Source organism: Grammomys surdaster, unplaced genomic scaffold (assembly GCF_004785775.1).
Source record: "Grammomys surdaster isolate TR1022 unplaced genomic scaffold, NIH_TR_1.0 140, whole genome shotgun sequence".
Lineage (NCBI taxonomy): Eukaryota > Metazoa > Chordata > Mammalia > Rodentia > Muridae > Grammomys > Grammomys surdaster.
Genome location: NW_021604598.1, coordinates 2,924,460 through 2,940,466, shown reverse-complemented (window position 1 = coordinate 2,940,466; position 16,007 = coordinate 2,924,460). Strand labels below are relative to the sequence as shown.

General features: G+C 50.4%; 2 protein-coding genes across 2 annotated transcripts; one reads left to right on the top strand and one right to left on the bottom strand.

Annotated features, from left to right (window-relative positions):
* The first annotated feature begins 948 nt into the window (after window positions 1-948).
* Epor (erythropoietin receptor) lies at window positions 949-5,726 on the top strand. Its single transcript, XM_028763844.1, has 8 exons — window positions 949-1,205; window positions 2,230-2,362; window positions 2,714-2,889; window positions 2,969-3,126; window positions 3,767-3,920; window positions 4,000-4,087; window positions 4,779-4,866; window positions 4,959-5,726. The coding sequence occupies exons 1-8, from the start codon at window positions 1,091-1,093 to the stop codon at window positions 5,568-5,570; spliced, it is 1,524 nt and encodes a 507-aa protein (XP_028619677.1). The 5' UTR covers window positions 949-1,090; the 3' UTR covers window positions 5,571-5,726.
* A 1,507-nt stretch (window positions 5,727-7,233) lies between these two features.
* Swsap1 (SWIM-type zinc finger 7 associated protein 1) lies at window positions 7,234-8,963 on the bottom strand. The gene is made up of 2 exons (XM_028763933.1): window positions 8,721-8,963; window positions 7,234-8,060 (listed from the first exon to the last, which is right to left on the bottom strand). Exons 1-2 carry the CDS (start codon window positions 8,961-8,963, stop codon window positions 7,467-7,469), a joined length of 837 nt encoding a protein of 278 aa, XP_028619766.1. The 3' UTR covers window positions 7,234-7,466.
* Window positions 8,964-16,007: the final 7,044 nt, after the last annotated feature.

Here is a 16,007-nt window from a genome sequence, read left to right as displayed (position 1 = left end):
AGGAGCCTGAGACAGGAGGATTGCCATAGTTCCGAGACAGTCTGGGCTATTTAGTGACACCTAGCATCGAAGAAAGCAAAACAATCCTGGGGCTGGAGAGTTGGTAGCACACCTGCCCAGCAAAGTTGAGGCTCTGGGGTCCATCCCAGCACCACATAGGTGGTGCATGCCTGTCAACCCCACACCCAGGAAGTGGAGGCAGGAGGACCAGAAGTCTAAGATCATCTTCAGTTATACAGGGAGTTTGAGGTCAGCTTGGGGTACAATGAGACCCTGTCTCAAAAAAAAATCAGGCCTGGTGAGATGGCTCAGGTGAGATGGCTCAGGTGGGATGGCTCAGGTGAGATGGCTCAGCAGGTAAAGGACTTTTCTGCCAATACTGAAGACCTAAGCTCAATTCCAGAAACACACCTGCTAGGAGAGAGCTGACTTCCAAAGTTGTTCTGTGCTGCTCACATGGGCCCTGCTGCATTTGTGCATGCACACACACGCACACACAAATAAATGTACATTTTAAAATCATAAATGATATTTCATATTCCCAAATCCGTGTAATTCATAAACAGAGAACGCCATAGCACGTGTTTGTCACACTGCACGGCCTGATCCCACTCACACACCCAGTTGCTAGTTGTCTTTAGGGTACTTATTTCAAACTGGGCTGGGGAAGAGATACCGGCTGGAGTGACAGCCTCACTTCCTCCTGTGGCTTGCCAGCTGCGTGGCACGCTAGATTCACAGACACCCTGACTAGACGCTGAAGCAAGGTAAGTCACATGTCCTTGACCACATTAGCAAACCCACCCGAAACAAAACCCTGCTGTCTGCCCCACCCCTACACTGGTTTAGGCGGCTGTGCCCAAGAGGGCCCCTGTTTCCTTGGAGGCCTGTAGCTTATCTGTCCCCAGACTGCTAGCTGGGCCCGCCCCCTAGAGGGAGCTGCCACTTAGAAGCTCCTGGTCAGCTGTGTCCGGCAGCTGCTGCTGACCCAGCTGTGGACTAGGGGAAAGGGGAAAGGGAAAGGGAAGGAGAGGTGGGGGGCGAAACAGGGGGGCTGGAGCCCTGAGCTTCCTGAAGCTGGGGCTGCATCATGAACCAACTCAGGGTGCCTCTCTGGCATTGGGTTGGCACCCTCTGTCTCCTACTTGCTGGGGCAGCCTGGGCACCTTCACCCAGCCTCCCGGACCCCCAGTTTGAGAGTAAAGGTAAGAGCTGTACATGGGCGCCTCCTCATTAAGTCCCAGAAGAGCAATGCTATGGCCTGAATTCTCAGCCTGAGTCCCAGGGGCTAAATGTCCCCTGAGCCTCCAGATGGGGTCCTAAGGGCCAAACTGGTGTCTGAACTTGATGAGGGATCTCAGTGTCTCTGAGCCCTGGAATGATGCTCAGGGCAGAAGGCTTAAGATTGTTTTGACTGTTTGTTTGTTTGTTTGTTTGTTTGTTTGTTTGAAACAGGATCTCACTAGGCGTTCTAGGATGGTTTTGAACTACTAGGATTAAAGGCATGTGTCACTATGCCTGTACTGTTTTTGGTTTTTGGTCTGTGTAGCCAAAGCTGCCCTCAGACTCATTATGTAACTGAAGTTGAGCTTGAATTCCTGATCCTCCTGCCTCCACCCTAGTTGCTGGGATGACCTGCAAGAGCCAACACATTCGGCTCTGTTTTGCGTTTTGAGGGAGTCTGGGATATGGTAGAGATCACAGGGGTAAGGTAGTACTAGGTCTGATCTCCTGGGGAAGAAGGTCAAGCTCTCAAAGACTGAAACAGATCAGGTAGTAGCAGGACAAGACCCACTGCAGATGACTGTAAACACAGTTTGGCGGGCGGACAGTGCTAGATCCTTTGGACTGCTTGCTAAGAGGAGGAAGGGGGCGGGGGACACGGTTGGCGCTATCGGGAGGCAGCCGGGTGCCTGCGGGAACCGATAGGAGGCCTAGTCCTCTACGTGCACACACCCCCGCTAGGGCGGGGCGAGCACTGCTCAACATGCAGGGTGAGTGGGCGTGCGCAGGGGGGTGGAACAAGGCAGGCGGGGTCGCTACTCTTGGGAGTTCTGGAGGCGCCACTTTTGCCAAGACCCCTCGAAGGCCCTTTTGGAGAAGAGGGCGGGGCACTAAAATTATCGGATCTGCACAGGCGACCAGAGGGAGGGTAGGGGACTGTGGAAGACAGACCTGGACTTCCCTGATCCCCTTCCCCACCCCCGCCATGGCTACCCGCTTTTCTAGCGGCCCTGCTGGCATCCCGAGGCTCCGAAGAACTTCTGTGCTTCACCCAACGCTTGGAAGACTTGGTGTGTTTCTGGGAGGAAGCGGCGAGCCCCGGGATGGGGTTCAACTACAGCTTCTCTTACCAGCTCGAGTGAGTCCCCCAGGACTGGGTGGCCTTAGGAGGGGGTAGGTGCAGCAGAGCTTCCTGGATGTCATAGCCTGGAATGATTCCCTCGGCCTGGAAACGAGGTTAAGGGTGGGAAACTCTGGGAACGGAGGCGGGGATGGGGGTGGTGTGGAGGTCGCCCCCGGTGGCCGGAGATGGAATAATTCTTCTCCATCAATGGGCTCAGGTGTTACGTTGGAATTAGGACACTACCTGGTCGTGGTAGTCCAAATGCTCTGGTCCCCACGATGTGGACCAAAGAAATCCGAAACTCTCCAATCACCTCCTGCCCTCCCTGCTTGTTCAACCTTTTCTTCCCGGTTCCCGATCGCACAGGGGTGAGTCAAGAAAGTCATGTCGCCTGCACCAGGCCCCCACCGTCCGCGGCTCGGTGCGTTTCTGGTGTTCACTGCCGACTGCGGACACGTCGAGTTTTGTGCCGCTGGAGCTGCGGGTGACGGAGGCCTCAGGATCTCCTCGCTACCACCGCATCATCCATGTCAATGAAGTAGGTAGGTGAGAAGGGATGGGAGCGACATCGGTCGGGGGCGGGGACGGGACACGGGACACGATCCACTTCACTTTCTGCAGTGCTCCTGGACGCCCCCGCGGGGCTGCTGGCGCGCCGGGCAGAAGAGGGCAGCCACGTGGTGCTTCGCTGGCTGCCACCTCCTGGGGCACCTCTGACTACTCACATCCGCTACGAGGTGGACGTGTCGGCAGGCATCCGGGCAGGGGGGACACAAAGGGTGAGAGCCGAGAGAACAGCCCTGCCCAACTTTCCCGAGTCCTGCCCAAAGCCCCACTCCCTCAAGTCGCTCTCCCAGTGCCCAACATCCCAACGCTATTTTTAAACTGCTCTCTTGCCTGACATTTAGACATTAAAAAAATTACATTTATGTATTTGTGGGCTGGGAGGGGGGAGGTGCACACTTGCCACAGTGCACTTGTAGAGGTCAAAGGACAACTTTTGTGAGCTTTCTATTCCCACCACTTGGGTCCACTGAGCCATATCGTCGGCCCATCATACCATTGGAGCTCACAGTAGGCCCTCCACCCCCACTTTGCTCGTGCCTCTTGGGCAACCCATCAGAGCCTCAGCTCCTCTCACAACCTGGTACAGTTTCTTAAAAGAGATCAAGGAGGCCATCTCTGTCAGCTGTCTGTCTCTGCCTTTATACAGCCCAGGGCCAGTTCCTGACTTTGGGGTCCTCTCTCTGACTGGCTGAGCCAAGAACAGGACTTAACAGTTGATACTATTATTGAGCACTTACCCTCAAGTACCCTTCCCATAATTAGGGTGCTAACTAGATGCCTCCGTGCAAGCTCCCACATCCCCCTCTCGCTGGGTGTGCTGCTTAGCTGTCTCCTGGCTCCGTCCGCCCCCAGGTGGAGGTTCTGGAAGGCCGCACTGAGTGTGTACTGAGCAACCTGCGGGGCGGGACGCGCTACACCTTCGCTGTTCGAGCACGCATGGCCGAGCCGAGCTTCAGCGGATTCTGGAGCGCCTGGTCTGAGCCCGCGTCGCTACTGACCGCTAGCGGTGAGGCCCCAGTTCCTCGGGGTGAAGGAGGAGCTGGGCCAAACACCAGGCAAACCTCCCTGACCTTCTTGCCTCCCAGACCTGGACCCTCTCATCTTGACGCTGTCTCTCATTCTCGTCCTCATCTCGCTGTTGCTGACCGTGCTGGCCCTGCTGTCCCACCGTCGGTGAGCCCCTTACCTGAGCTCTAACTTAGACCGTCCCCTGGGATCCCACTCTCTAGAGAAAGCGAAGCTCAGATTGGGGTGAGCACTTGCCCAGGATAACACAGCGTCAGCGCTAGAACTCAATAAGACAACACCCACGCTTGAGCTTCACTCTTGGGCAGCTGCTGGAGTTCCCTTGACCTTAGTGACGGCTCCTTCCTGCATTCCTTTGCGGGGTTCCATTTCCCAATGTCGTCAACTTTGTCAAATCAACCAGAAAGTTTAATGGAAAAGATGTAAGCCAGTCGCTTTAATGACCTGACCAGTCATGCTGAGGTATTTGTAACTCCCAGTGCACTCAAAGCTTTACCCTTCCGGCTTTCCCATAAGTACACATCCTGTTTGCTTTTCATGGCCTTGCTTATTTACTTCGTTGGAAAACACGCACACAATTTTGGCGGTTCTGGAGATCCGATCCCCAGGCTATGGAAAGGAATGATGAAGGCATCCTTCGGTGTGAGGCAGCATACACCGAAACTCCTATGCATCCTTCAAAACTACCAGTTACCCTTTGGCCTCCCCATAGGCTGTTGCTCATTCCTGAAGGAATGCTGGAAGTCACTGTGGTGGTGGTGGTGGTGGGGGGTTGAGAGGGCACAGGTGAGTGTCCAGTGTCACAGGTCCATGGACTAGTTTCTAACGATTTCAACAGGACCCTGCAGCAGAAGATCTGGCCTGGCATCCCAAGCCCGGAGAGTGAATTTGAGGGTCTCTTCACCACCCACAAGGGTAACTTCCAGGTAGGTGACCTGCTTGTTTTCTCTGTTCCTGGGGCCGCCTGCTGCCACACATTGAAGCCATGCCTCTGAGCCCGTAGGTGTTCTCTTTCCAGCTATGGCTGCTGCAGCGTGATGGTTGTCTGTGGTGCAGCCCAAGCAGCTCCTTCCCTGAGGATCCACCTGCCCACCTAGAGGTCCTCTCAGAGCGACACTGGGGAGTGACTCAGGCTGGGGATCCAGGGGCAGATGACAAGGGGCCCTTACTGGAGCCAGTGGGCAGTGAGCATGCCCAGGACACCTACCTGGTATTGGACGAGTGGTTGCTGCCCCAGAGCCCATGCACTGAGAACCTCTCAGGGCCTGGGGACAGTATGGACCCTGTGACTATGGATGAAGGCTCAGAAACATCTTCCTGCCCCTCTGACTTGGCCTCAAAGCCAAGCCCAGAGGGTGCCTCGCCTTCCAGCTTCGAGTACACCATCCTGGACCCCAGTTCTCAGCTCCTGTGCCCGCGGGCTCTGCCCGCCGAGCTACCTCCCACTCCACCTCACCTGAAGTACCTGTACCTGGTGGTGTCCGATTCTGGCATCTCAACAGATTACAGTTCAGGGGGATCCCAGGGAGTCCACGGGGACTCTTCTGATGTCCCCTACTCTCACCCCTATGAGAACAGCCTTGTCCCAGACTCGGAGCCTCTGCGTCCCAGCTATGTGGCCTGCTCCTAGGACTCCAGCCTACAACTTCTTGAACGGGATTGGTGAGGCCATACTTAAGTCAAGGCTGATCTTGGCCCTCTGCCCAGAAAGTGGCAGCCTTGCAATGTTAAGATGAAGAGTTATCTGTCTGTATATAGAAATATATATATATCGATTTTTCTACTATGACTTTGTCTTCTTTGTGTATGTATGTATGTATGTATGTATGTATGATATGAGTGTGGGTGCATGTATGCCTCAGTTCATGTATGGAAGCTGACCCTCTCATCTTGAGGCCAAGCACCTTGTTCCTGCCTTATTTCCGTTTCCAGGTTAGCTGTCTGTGTGCTTGTTTGTCTCTCCTATCTGCCTTCCATCTTGCCTTTAGGTTGCTGCAAAGACTGTACTATAACCCTCAGAGTTCTTTTGCTGGCCCATATTTTAGTTGTTTGAGACATGGTAGCTGAAGGTGAACTTGACCTCCTGATGCTCCTGACTCTTAACTCCCAAGTGCTGGGACTCCAGGCAGGCTCCATCACACCCAGAGCCCATGGTGCTGGGCTTGAACTTGAGCTTCATGCATGTTAGGCAGGAGTTCTAAGCTACAACTCGTCCTCTGCCATGGCCTCAGACCCCATCTTTGCCCGGCCCTGGCCCATGGACGTAAACAGCTAGCACTGAATTTTTGGATCTTTTGACATGAAGACAGAGTATCATGTCAGTGTACTTTTTACTAGCTGCCAGTACACGCTGCTCCAAACCTAGTGCCTTATCCACTGCTGGCGGCACTACTCCTGCGGGACACGAACAGACATCTACTTGCCCAGATAGAAAACCCAAGTACACATATGTTCAGGAATATGGGTGAGGGGTTCCTCATGGGAGTGGAAGTGACTCAGGCAGATGTATAACCAAAGCCCACCCTAGCATGGGTGACAATTCACAAAAGCTGTCACAGTGAGAGAATTCCTAACCACTGAGCTCTCTCTCTCTCTCCAATTCCCTAGTTTTTGACTTTGAGACTGGGTCTTACTATGTGGCCCTCGTTGGCCTAGAACTTGCCATGTAGACCAGGCTGGGCTTAAACACATACATACAGGTCCACCCATCTCTATGCTAGGATTAAAGGCCTGTGCCACCACATCTGGTTCATTTTGGTTTTTTAAAACAGGGTCTAGTGTAAGCCAGCATGGCTTCCAACTCCTTATGTAGCCAAGGATAGCCCTGCACTTGGGATCTCCTACCTCTACCTCCCAAAGCTGGCCGTTTTGCACACCATCAGTCTGATGACTTAAAAACTGTTGTTCCTAAGAAAGCTAGACATATGCATACTCTATATGCAGTGAACCCACTCCCACCGTACACCCGAAACACACGTGCAAGCTCATGTGTGTGACTAGACCCCTAACAGTACGTAAGTCATCACACAGAGGTAACTGGGATACAGGCACCCATGGAATGCACAAGAGCCAAGAACAGATGCATAGTCCATTGGCTCCACCCTTAAGAGATGAGACTGGAGGATCAGGAGTTCAAGGGGAGCCTCAGCTAAGTATCTAGTTTGAGGCTAGTTTGACTTACAAGAGAACCTGTCTGGTAAAAATGCAGCAGATAAAAAGAACTGACAGAGGAAATATGGCTGAATCTCATTCACAACGGTGAGTGGGCAGAGGGAGGCTCCAGTGTTCTGACGTATCTTAAAGGTTTCATTATTAATTTATTATTAGCATGGAGGGCATATGTGCGCCTCTACCCAAATGTGGAGGTCCGAAGACAACTTGCAGGAGTCAGTTCTGTCTTTCTATCATGTGGGTCCTGGGAATCAGTCAAGTTCTCATGCTTGGTGCCAAGGCCCCTGACCTCCTGAGCCATCTTGCCAGCCCACGACCACAATATTAGTTTATACACAGAAAACCTACATTTTTTTCAAGTCTTTGAATCTGCACCTGTCCCTGAAGTAAGTATCCCATCCAAGGGAAACCCAGGACCAGGGAGGTTGTCACACCCCAAAGTTAAGAACTGGCTTCCAGCACTTGAATCTTTTTTATCTGGGCTGAGCTCAGAAGCCTGGGCAGGCCATGGGGTTATCTTCATCTCTCCTCCGGGTAAGAAAGTCACTGACCACTCTGTTCTGGGGCTCAGCTTGTCCAACTCTAGGCTAGCTCGAAGGCAGCAATGCTGTCCCAAGTCTAGGGCATCTGGCTGCAGGCGGCACTGTGCAGGAAAATACCGCTGAAGTAATGCCAGATGTGGGCCATCGCCATCTGCTTCTTTTTGGGTTTCAAGGGCCACCACAAGCCCACAGCTGCCACTGGCTCCAAGACGGAGGCTAAAGTAGGCAGCGGTATCTAGAAGCAATGCAGTCAAGAAGGCAGCTTCCTGGGCACCCGGATCCTCTGCTAGATATTCTTCCAGGCCATCCAGGAGCAGAAGGGATGGGGCAGGTGCTGGGGCCTCGTGGGCTGAGGCTAGAAGCTGGAGAAGCTCTTGAATTGAGGATGGGTACTGGAATCGAATCTTCTAGAAGATAGGAAAAGGAAAGATTTAATATAGAAGGTCAAAACACCCTATTATAGCTACCTCACTTCTATACTTTCTGGTCGAGGCTCTCATGGTCCATATGGAAAGTTCCAGAAAAAAGCACCAGCTCCTCTTCTCCAGAACTTTGCCCAAGATTATTTAAGGAAAAAAAAAATTTTTTTTTCTTTGATACAGGGTCTCATGTAGCCCAGGATGATCGCAAACTCGTTTTGCAACCAAGGATGGTCTGACACTTTTGACCTCCTGCGATCAGAATCCCAGGTATATATTACCAAGTTTGATTAAAGGGATAGAAGAAAAAACAAAACCCCAGGGCTTCGCGCATGTTAGGTAAGTTCTCTATTGAGTGAGCCCCTGAATCTTTTTTGTTGTTTTTTGTGGTTTGTTGTGGCTTGGCATCCATGCCCATGCTCGCCAACGCCGCCCGACCACAGAACAGTCTTTCATTTAATCTTAACTAAACTCGCACTGTCCCGTCCCTCGTGCCTACTCCGCCTCTTCCACCCACCACTTCCACATAGGCTTTATGACGATTTAGGTGTCTACGATCCACGCTACCATTTGCCTATCGAACTGTCACTCATATAGAACCTAGCCTGCTATTGGGTGACGTATTGTTAGGTCCAGCCCTCCGGTTACCTGGAGCCGCCAATGGTCTCGCGCTGCGGGTGTACTGAGCGGCAGGCTCTGAAGGGGCCTTCGTGTCAGGAAGAGGACGGGCCCGCGGCCTTCCCCTGCCGCCTCAAGGGCGGCTGCAAACAACAGCGACGTCTGCGCAGAGCGCGGAGCGCCGAGCAACAGCAGTGGCGGCCCAGCAGAGCCATCCTCTCCAGGCTCTGCCGCGCGGCCGGCATTCAGCACACGCCTCAGCGCCTCCGCCATTTGCTAAGTACCTCTAGCCAATCGGAAGCGAGGTCTCCTCTTGGGCCCGCCCACACCGATACCTCATTGGCTATTCACAGTCTCGGTTAGTGGCAGGAGCTGTTAGCAAATAGTCAAAACACGGAGAGTGGAGGAGATGGGTTCTTGAGGGAATCTACTGCAAGAAGCCGCGTGATCGATTAAAAGGAAGGGCGAGGGTCCAAACGCGCTCCCCAGAGACGCCCACCCTCTAGGTCGGAGCTGAAGAGAATGGCTCAGCCATTACGAGCGAGCACTGGCTCCTCCTCCAAAAGACCCGGGTTCAGTTCCCACCACCTACTAGGTGACTCACAGCCATCCATAACTACAGTTTGAGGGAGTCCGACGCCCTCTTCTGGCCTCCGCGGGCACGTGGCACACATATTCATGGCCCCGCGCAGGCACGCACACACATGTAAAAATAAATACAAAAAATAAAAAAGTAGAAGCGGGTCGGTGGTGTCACGTTCCTTTAATTCCAGCATATGAGTGGCCGGGGAAGATGGATCTTTCTGAGTTCTGAGTTCGAAGCCAGGCTAGAGAAACCGTCTCAAAAAGAGGAGGAGGAGGAAAAAGAGGAAGAGGATTAAGAGGAGGAGGAGAAGGTCCCCTTAGCTATATATTGAAGTTTGCAACCAGCCTGAGCTACATGAGCACCTATCTTTAAAACAATAATAATAAAACCAGAATCTTAGCTTGCCCACCTGCAAAATGAGTATTGTGATTCCGTGTGATCATTGCAATGTGTTGGTGTGAATATTTGCTAATGTCACCGAAGGAAAGTTCACAGTTGGAAAGGGATACCTGCTTGCTTGTCTCTGTTTATTGGAATATGGGGATGGTTTTTATGGGCTACAGACGCATAGATTTTGGCTTTTTTTTTTTGGTAGGGTCCCAGACATTTTAGCCTGTGCCAGCATGATAAGTTAATGCAAGGCTGGAGATGAAATTCAGGGTTTTGTACATGCTGAGCAAACCCTCGGCAAACTACCACACCCCAGGCCTCGATGGGGGTTCTTCCATTCATTTAGTTGGTGTGCATGTGTATATACTCCCATGACACAGGTGCATGTGCTCTGAGAACAATTTCTGGGATGGAATGCAGTTCTTTCTCCCCCACCACGTGTGTTCCCTAGATGACAGATCTTCAGGGCTGGTGGCAAGAGTCCTCTAAGCCATCTCACTGGCCCTGATTTCTGTTTGTTTTTTTTTTTTTAATCTCTGACACAAAGCATTCCATATGATATCTCCACTTCACACTCCATACCCTGCCCCTTGCACACACACGAGTACACACACACACACACACACACACACGAGGACACACGTTGCGATGACTGTGTGATTGGGATTCTTCATACATCCTCAGCACAGTGTGTGTGTGTGTGTGTGTGTGTGTGTGTGTGTGTGTGTGTGTGTAGGATCACCTGTGCCACCCGGAGCGTATGGAGGTCAGTCCTTGCCTTCTACCTCATTTGCAGTAATGTGTCTTGTTCACTGCTATGTATGCCAGACTGAACGGCCATCACAGCCCCCCACGAGACGATGCTCCCTCCCAGGCTCCCTGTATAAGGGCTCTTGATGAGGCCTGTCATCTAACTTTCTCTTTGGCCTGGGGCCTTCTTAATGCTTGCTTATACTGAAGGAAGAGAGAACAGTTTGTGGAGAGAGAGAGAGAGAGAGAGAGAGAGAGAGAGAGAGAGAGAGAATATAAATAAGAGAATGAGGGCTTTGGTTGCTTCATTCACAAGAGTCTATGACCACATTGGAGAAGTGTAATTCTTGTTAAGTCACTGAATGAAGGAGGAAGAACTGAACCAAGGTGAGTGATCCTGATTGCTCAGCCAGTCTCTTCACCCAAACTTGGCTCTAGAGCTATCACTCAAACCTGTGTTTCCCTGGAAACCTTGTCTCCTAGTAACTTCAAAGTGGTATGGTTGCCTGGAGACCCAGGAACAGGGCGGAACTGTGATTTCCTGAGCTTACTCTCTCCCTCTGGGGACAGAAAGCAGCTCTGCAACATCCCCCAGTACACCCACACACACAGCTGGGCACCCCTCACCCTGTGCACACACACATACCATGCACCCACACACTGCACACACGCATACACAAACACCCTGCACACACACACTGCCACACACACGTACCATTCACACACACCCCTGTATGCTGCACACACACATAAACAGCTCAACCCTGACACAAAGCATTCCATACGATATCTCCACTTCACACTCCATACCCTGCCCCTTGCACACACACGAGTACACACACACACACACACACACACACACACGAGGACACACGTTGCGATGACTGTGTGATTGGGATTCTGCATACATCCTCAGCACAGTTACTCTGTTCTAGGAAGTCTGATGTTTCAGCCTCCAGCCCCCACCCCAGACACAGCCTGACAGGACAAAGCTTAAAGTGCACAAGCCCCAGACCACAGGAGCACGCTTTTCACATCTTCCTCCTTGCCTGGAAGGGTTAGCTCTAAGGGCTCTGTCTAGCTCTGTCTAGTTCGTTAGTTTGTTGGTTTGGTCTCTTACTTCCCTCCCTTCCCCTCAACACACAGGGCCCCACATGTACTAATTGAACATTTTTTTCTTTTTCTTTTGTCCCCACTTAATTTTTTTGGTCTATTTTTGTTTTATGGCTGTAAATGTTTGCCCATATGCATTATGTGGCATTGTGTCCACCACATGAGCCTGGTGCCCTTAGAAGTCAAAACTGGGCCACCATATGAGTGCTGGGGACTGCATCCAGGTCTTCTTAAGCAGGGTTTCTCTGTGTAGCCCTGGGTGTCCTTGCATTTACTCTGTCAACCAGGCCTCAAACTCAGAGATGCACCTATCTCTGCCTACTGAGTGCTAGGATTAAAGGTGTGGACCACCACTGCCTGTCTTTTTTTTCCCCCAATGTATATGAGAATATTGTAGACACACCAGAAGAGGGCATCAGAGCCCATTATAGATGGGCCACCATGTGGTTGCTGGAACTGAACTCAGGACCCCTCTGGAAGACTGGTCAATATTCTTAACCACTGAGCCATCTCTATAGTCCTTTGTTTTCTTTCTAAATTGAGACTTTCATTTCCTTAAGTTGACTAGTTTGGTCTTGAACTTACTGTGTAGTCCAGGCAAGCGTTGAACTCATGACCTTTCTGTCTCAATCTCATAAATAGCTGAGATTTCAGGCTGCAGCACTAGTTCTAGCTGCCATTTGTTCTCCGTGTGTTTGTGCGCGTGCGAGTGTGCATGTGCGTGTGCGTGTGTAAACTTGTATGTGTATGGGTATTTTGTCTGTGTGTATGTATGTGTAGCATTAATGTGCAGTGCCCATGGAAGCCAGAAGAGGGCATTAGATCTCCTGGAATTATAGCTACAGATGATTGTGAGCCACCATGTGAGTGCTGGAAATCAAACCCAGGTCCTCTAGAAGAGCAATAACTGCTATTAACTTCTGAGGGGGCATCTATCCAGGCATCATCATCATTTTTTCACCATCATCATTATTAATTTTCTCTTCCTCTTCCTCCTCCTCTTTTTCTTTTTTGTTCTTTTCTTCTTTTCCTTTGAGTTATTTATAAGTATTTTATGCAAATTCAAATACATAGAAAGTTCAATCTCTTTAAAAAAAATATTTTATGTATGTGGCAGTTTTTCCTGCAAGTATGTCTGTGCATAAATGTGTGTCTGATGCCTGCAGAGGCCGGAAGAGTGAGAGTCCCTGGAAGTGGAGTTGCAGACAGCTGTGGGTGCTTAGAGTGAACCTGGGTCCTCTGGAGATGCAGCAAGTGAGCCAACTCTCCAGCATTTAAACATTTTAAAATGTACTCATTTTTCTATGAGCCTGTGTGTAACTGTGGGCGTTGTAATGCTGCACAAGAAGCAGAGGATGATCTGTGGGAGCGGGGATCAGCTCTCTCCTTCCACTGTGTGAACCCTGAGATTTGAACCCAGGTCGTAAGGCCTGATGGCAGGCCTTTTTATCTACTGAGCTATATTGTTGACCCCCACTTTTTTTAAACTTCATTGAGTCTCTGACTGAACATTGCCTGCTTGTAGAGGTTTTTCTTGAAAGGTGTCCAAAACTAATGTGTTCCTTTATTTGTTTTGTTGTTTGTTTGTTTGTTTTTTGTTTTTTTGAGACAGGGTTTCTCTGTGTAGCCCTGGCTGTCCTGGAACTCACTCTGTAGACCAGGCTGCCCTCAAACTCAGAAATCCACCTGCCTCTGCCTCCCAAGTGCTGGGATTAAAGGTGTGCACCACCACTGCCTGGCTCCTTTTTTTTTTTTTTTTAAAGATTCATTTCCTTTAAAAATTTAAGTGTGTGTGTGTGTTTTACTCACATGTATGTGCACCATGTGTGTACCTTGTGCCCCAAGAGGCCAGAAGAGGGCATCAGATCCCATGAAACTGAGTTATGAATAGTTGTGAGCTGCCATGTAGGTGCTTTGGATTAAACCCAGATCTTCTGGGAAAAAAAAAAAGCCTCTCTAGTACTTTATGTTTTTTCAGCATCATCATCTTTATTATTATTAGTGTATGTCTGTATGTATGTGTCTTTGTGTCTGTGTTTGTGCCTGTGTGTATATGTCTTTGTGTGTGTGTCTTTGTGTGTGTCTGTGTGTTTGTGCCTGTGTGTGTGTATTTGTGTGTGTCTGCGTGTGTTCATGTGTGTATGTCTGTGTGTATATGTGTGTGTATCTGTATGTATGTGTCTGTATGTATTTGTGTGTGTTTGTGTGTCTGTGTGTACATGCACATGATTGGGGAGCTATCACATGGTAAGCATGGGGAAGTCAGAGAACAACCTTATCTGGTTCTCTTCTTCCACCTTTACCTTGGTTCTGGAGACTAAACTCGGGTTAACAGGCTTTGCAACAAGCATCCATAGTTGCCGAGCTATCTCCCCGTCTCAGCTTTGTCTTTATATCTCAGGCATCTCCAGGCTGGCTTCCGACTCACTATATTGCTGAGAACAACCTTCAGTTTTGGATCCTACTGCTTTTATCTCCCAGGTGCTTGGGTTACAAGCATACATCATCACGCCTGGCCACAAACATTGTTATATATCGAGGATGAAACATAGACAAATGATCTACCACTGAGCTTGATTCCCAGCCCTAGAGAAATTTAGGAGTTAATTTGTACCGTCTACCCATTCGTGGTATGCATCTAAACAAGAGCATGCCACATCCCTCCTCAGCAGGCCAGTTTTCTTCCAAGCCTTTCAGGCCTTCTGTTGCTCTTTCCCAGAGTCAGCACCAAGGACAGAGTCATCCTAGCGCTGTCCGCGGTTCTGAAACTCTGATTCCCTCCCCGACAGACCAGTAAGTTTTAAGGCCCCCGCTGGCCTCACAAATGAGGTGTATGTGCTTTACAAGCAACCCTGGTCGGTCAAGATGGAGACTCTATGATCAAGTTATCCTTCTCGTTGGTGATCGCACCGTGGCCAGCTACCAGTCCCTCCACCTCCCGGACCACCTCCTCTTTCTCTGTTTGCTCTGTCCACTCACAGAGTCCAAACCACACAAAGGTCCTAGTTCTTTCCTGGAGACATCAGGCATGGGGCTTAGGCCTTAGAACCTTGGCACTTGCTGTCTTGTGTTCCTGGGGTTCTTACTGCCACACACAGCACACACAGGCTTCCCAGACATTCTTGTGATTCCTTTTCTTCCTTCTTTTCTCACCAATGCTGTTTTCTTCACAGTGGACTTCCAGGAAAACTCTTTAAATCTAATATCCTGTTTTCATCAGAAAGTTGCACACGCACTTTCTCCTTCCCTGCCGATGTAGCCCAGGCTGGCTTCTAACTCACTGCTTAGCCAAGGACCGCTGTGGACTGCTTGTCTTCTTGCTCTTCCCCCTCTCAAGTACTGAGACCGCGCACATGAGCCACCACCCACTCTGAAATTGTTTCTTTACCTTCACTTACTTAGTGGATGGGAAGTGACACATGCTGAGGTATCACTTGCGTGGATTGGTTCTCTCTTCCTGCCCAGTTGTTCTGGGGCAACAAGCTCAGGTTTGGCATCAAGCAAATCACAGTGAGCCATCTCTCCAGCCCCCTCCCCCAATTTTTTTTAACTTAAAAAAGAAACATTTAAATATTTTTCTTTTGTGTGTGCATGCCATGTGAGTGTAGGTACCCCAGAGGCAGAGGAGAGCATCAGATCTCTTGAACTTATATCCAGTTGTAAGACATCCTACATGAGTGCTGGGGTCAGGACCTAGCTCAGCCACGTCTCCAGGCTCTCTTTAAAATAACTATCATCACCACCACCACCGCCCTCATCACCACCATCATCATCGTTGTCATTAGGGAGGGGGACAGGGAGGACTGCCACAGTGTACATATGGACCTCCCGGTTGTCTCTCCCTTCCTCTTACCCTGGGATCTGGGGCTGGACCTCAGATTGTCAGACTCTGAGAAAACTGTGTTCACCCGCTGAGCCATGTCCCTGGCTCCCGCGCCATCTTACATCCCTGGCTTGAGTTTTCTACTGATCAAATATCAAAACCTAACATTTCAGAGCTCTTAAACTCAGGTATTGGGTGTACATCTGTACTCCCAGAACTCAGGAAGCCGAGGATGGTCATGGGCTACATAGTGAGACCCTTCTCCAAATCAAACAAATAGAAATCTCAAGCCCTTACCTAAATAATTGAACACAGGGTTTTCAGCTTCACTGAGTTTCAGATCTGGGGCTTTTGTGGGAGGCGGTAACTAACAGGGTCTCAGGTAACTCAAACTGACCTCTAACTTGCTATGTACTCAGAAATGATCCTGACCTCCAGATCCCCGCATCCTCCTCCCGGTGCTCTGTCTGTAGCTGTGCGTCACTATGCCGGGTTTATGAGGTGCTGAGGACCTCACTGACTTCGCGGTCACACTGCCTCTCCACATGTGTCCTTAGATACGGGTGACAAACACCCAGAGTCACTGCCGTCTAGAGACAGAGTTGTGGCCTCATCCATCTCCTAACACTCGGGGGAGGCAGGCAGAAGGCCAAAC

What these genes read in the sequence shown, in the direction of transcription:
- Epor (XM_028763844.1), top strand. Translation starts at nt 1,091, where the DNA reads ATGAACCAACTCAGGGTGCCTCTCTGGCATTGGGTTGGCACCCTCTGT. An exon ending in GTCGCTACTGACCGCTAGCG is followed by an intron (nt 3,921 to 3,999) that starts GTGAGGCCCCAG and finishes CTTGCCTCCCAG; the next exon opens with ACCTGGACCCTCTCATCTTG. An exon ending in CCCACAAGGGTAACTTCCAG is followed by an intron (nt 4,867 to 4,958) that starts GTAGGTGACCTG and finishes TTCTCTTTCCAG; the next exon opens with CTATGGCTGCTGCAGCGTGA.
- Swsap1 (XM_028763933.1), bottom strand. Translation starts at nt 8,963, where the DNA reads ATGGCGGAGGCGCTGAGGCGTGTGCTGAATGCCGGCCGCGCGGCAGAG. An exon ending in GAGACCATTGGCGGCTCCAG is followed by an intron (nt 8,061 to 8,720) that starts GTAACCGGAGGG and finishes CCTATCTTCTAG; the next exon opens with AAGATTCGATTCCAGTACCC.